This window comes from Orycteropus afer, unplaced genomic scaffold (genome assembly GCF_000298275.1).
Source record: "Orycteropus afer afer isolate SDZICR_OR568_19922 unplaced genomic scaffold, OryAfe1.0 scaffold00215, whole genome shotgun sequence".
Taxonomy (NCBI): Eukaryota; Metazoa; Chordata; class Mammalia; order Tubulidentata; family Orycteropodidae; genus Orycteropus; species Orycteropus afer.
In genome coordinates, this window is record NW_006921802.1 from 5,666,782 (window position 1) to 5,669,577 (window position 2,796).

General features: G+C 37.9%; 1 protein-coding gene across 1 annotated transcript in view; it reads right to left on the reverse strand.

Moving 5' to 3' along the window:
* The window catches only part of TRIML2 (tripartite motif family like 2), a 31,679-nt gene extending 29,225 nt beyond the window's left edge, over nucleotides 1-2,454 (reverse strand). The window contains exons 1-2 of the mRNA XM_007948400.2: nucleotides 2,275-2,454; nucleotides 1,239-1,334 (exon numbers count right to left, since the gene is read on the reverse strand). Coding sequence (XP_007946591.2) covers nucleotides 1,239-1,334; nucleotides 2,275-2,454 — 276 coding nt within the window. The remainder of the gene's footprint in view (nucleotides 1-1,238; nucleotides 1,335-2,274) is intronic.
* Nucleotides 2,455-2,796: the final 342 nt, after the last annotated feature.

Genomic DNA, 2,796 nt, shown 5'->3' on the forward strand with positions numbered 1-2,796 from the left:
TTTTTTTTTTTTTTTTTTTTTTTGGTGTCTTATAAAATTTGACACCTTTATCTTCTGATACTATCTTCTACTAGTCTCCTCTTCCTTCACCCAACGCCAACTAAGTACACACAAGTCTTAAGATCCTTCCTTCTGTCTACAATATTCTTCCCCAAGAATGATTCAGTCCCTCACTTCTTAAAATCCTTCCTGCACACACACACACAGCATTTACCATGTGTTTATTAGTTGTTGTAAAGTCAATATTGACTCATAATGATCCCAAATGTGCAGAACAGAATTGTGCTTCACATATTTTCAAGAATGTGACTTTTTGAAAGCAGATCTCTAGGCCTTACTTCCAAGGTGCCTTTCAGTAGGTTTAAACGGCTAACCTTTCAGTTAATAATCCATTGCTTAACCATTTGCACCACCCACGGACTCCTATTTACTATGTAATATACTTTGAATTTTACTTTTTAGTTTATCTCCATTAGGATGTAAGTTCCAAAAGGGCAAATTATTTTTTCTACTACTGAGTCTCCAGCACCTAGCATAGTCTCAGACAAACAATAGGACATCAATACTTGAATATTTGATGAAAAAAATGTGAACAGTTGCAAATAAAATCCAGCACAGCCAAGGAATTCTCCTTCTCCACAATCCCAAACTAGAGATTTATTCTCTTAGAAAATTAAAACTGAGAAGAGTCAGAATCTGGGATACTTGATACAGAAGAGAGGAGAGCATGAATAGAGTGTTTGAAATCAGAAGTGACAATGTGTGTAATGGATAATCACTCAATTTGAAAAGAATTTCTCAAACTAGAAGTTTCATGGTTTATATTTCCCCAAAAATACATAAGGTTCTAATTTATTTAAATCACTATTACAAATGGTGTTGTCAATCTTTTTATCTTTGCCAGTTAGGGTTGCAAATGCCACCTCACTAATAATTTAATACCTGTAATTTGTATTTCTTTTGCCATAAGCAAAGGTCAGGATCTTTTTGTATGTTTAAAGGTATTTGTAATTTCTTTTTGGTGGACTCTTATCTCTTGATCGTTTTTCTACTGAGTTTCTAGTCATCTTTTTAATGACTTATGGTCTCTTTACACATTAAGAAATTAGCATTTCTCTGTTCTATGGATTTCAAATATTTATGAGTTTGTCACTTGTCTTTTGATGTTGTTTACATTATTTGCTATCTATCTGACATTACTGGTAATTTTCCACCCACATTCGAAGATAAGCACTGACCTGAATCATCACCATTCTTTCTTGTTCATCAGCCAACATGATTTTAGCTATTTCAAGTTTCTTCCTCAATGCCTTCAATAGCTCTTGAAACAACTTCTGTAGAGAAATATAACACAGAATTCCAGCTAAATAAATTGGTGTAAAACAGAAAATTCATGACTTTAGACAATTGAAAGGTCAACCTGAAAATAAATAAATAACCAAAAAAAAAAAAAAAAGTTCCAACACATGGTGAACCCATCTAAGCAGACTGGAACGGTACTCCATAGAGTCTTCATGGCTGTGACTTTTCAGAAGCAGATCTCCACATCTGTCTCCTGAGGCACCCTTGGGTGGATTCGAATAACTCTGGGTGGGCTCAAGGGAGCTCTGATGGAGTAGTGCCTAAAGCATTTGACTGGTAACCACAAGGCTGAGCATTCAAACCCACCAGCCACTCCTCAGAAGGAAGGTTGGGCAATCTATTTCCGTTGTGATACCACCTCGGAAACTCAAGGAGGGGTCGCTATGAGCTGAAATCGACTCTCCAGCAGTGAGTTTTTTTTTTTTTTTTTTTTTGGGGGGGTAGGTTCAAATCACCAAGCTATCAGTTAGTAGTGTGGCAATTAAACATTTGAGACACTCAAGATCTTTCTGAAAGGTCTGCCTATAGGTTTTTTTTTTTTTTTTTTTTTTGTTATTTAGCATTGAAGCTAAATGGTTAAACGTAGTATGCCTTACATTCTTCGATAAACATTAACTAAGGGAATGATCGAAAGGGGAACAGCATATCAGTATCCAAATTAAATAAATAAGAGGCGGCCAGAGTATTCTAAGGTGCTCTGGTGGCATAGTGCCTAAGGTATTTGACTGCTAACCATAAGGCTGACAGTTCAAACCCACCACCCACTCCTCGGAAAGAAGATTGGGCAATCTACTTCCGTAGAGATACTGCCTCATAAACCCAAGGAGGGGTGGCTGGGTTGAATCGACTCCGAGGGCAGTGAGTTTGTTTTTTTGGTTTTACAGTACTCTAGGATCTTCATATGAAGCTTACCCTGTAATTCTCAGCTGCCTCTTCCACTCCATACACCATGTGGTGTTTGTGTTCCTGGGATGGGGTGCATTTGACACAAAGTGTCACTTTGTCATCATCACAGAACAGCTGTGGTGGTTCCAGGGGTTTCTCACAGTAGAAATTTGCGACTTTTTGCTGTAAACTGGGATTGACCCTCATGAACACCCTGGCAGGTGTCCCTAGGTTTGTTTCCGATGCGTCATATTCCCCGGCACTCTGAACAGGAAAAGATTGTGGGGCTTTCTCCATGTTCTGGCGTAGTCTGTATTGGCACTAGCGTTAAAGGTCCAAAGAAATAGCTCATGCGGGCATCTTGTACTTCTCGAATCAAACTGTTTTCTCAGCAGGCATGCTTGGGTAAGAGGCGGAAAGAGTCACACCAATGATCTAAAAGTAAAAGGCTCTCTCAAGTTTTCTAACAATTTTAAGCAATTAAGTTGAAAATTAATTACAACCGACAGCATAACACAACATTTACCTTTAAGTCACTAAAAATGACAC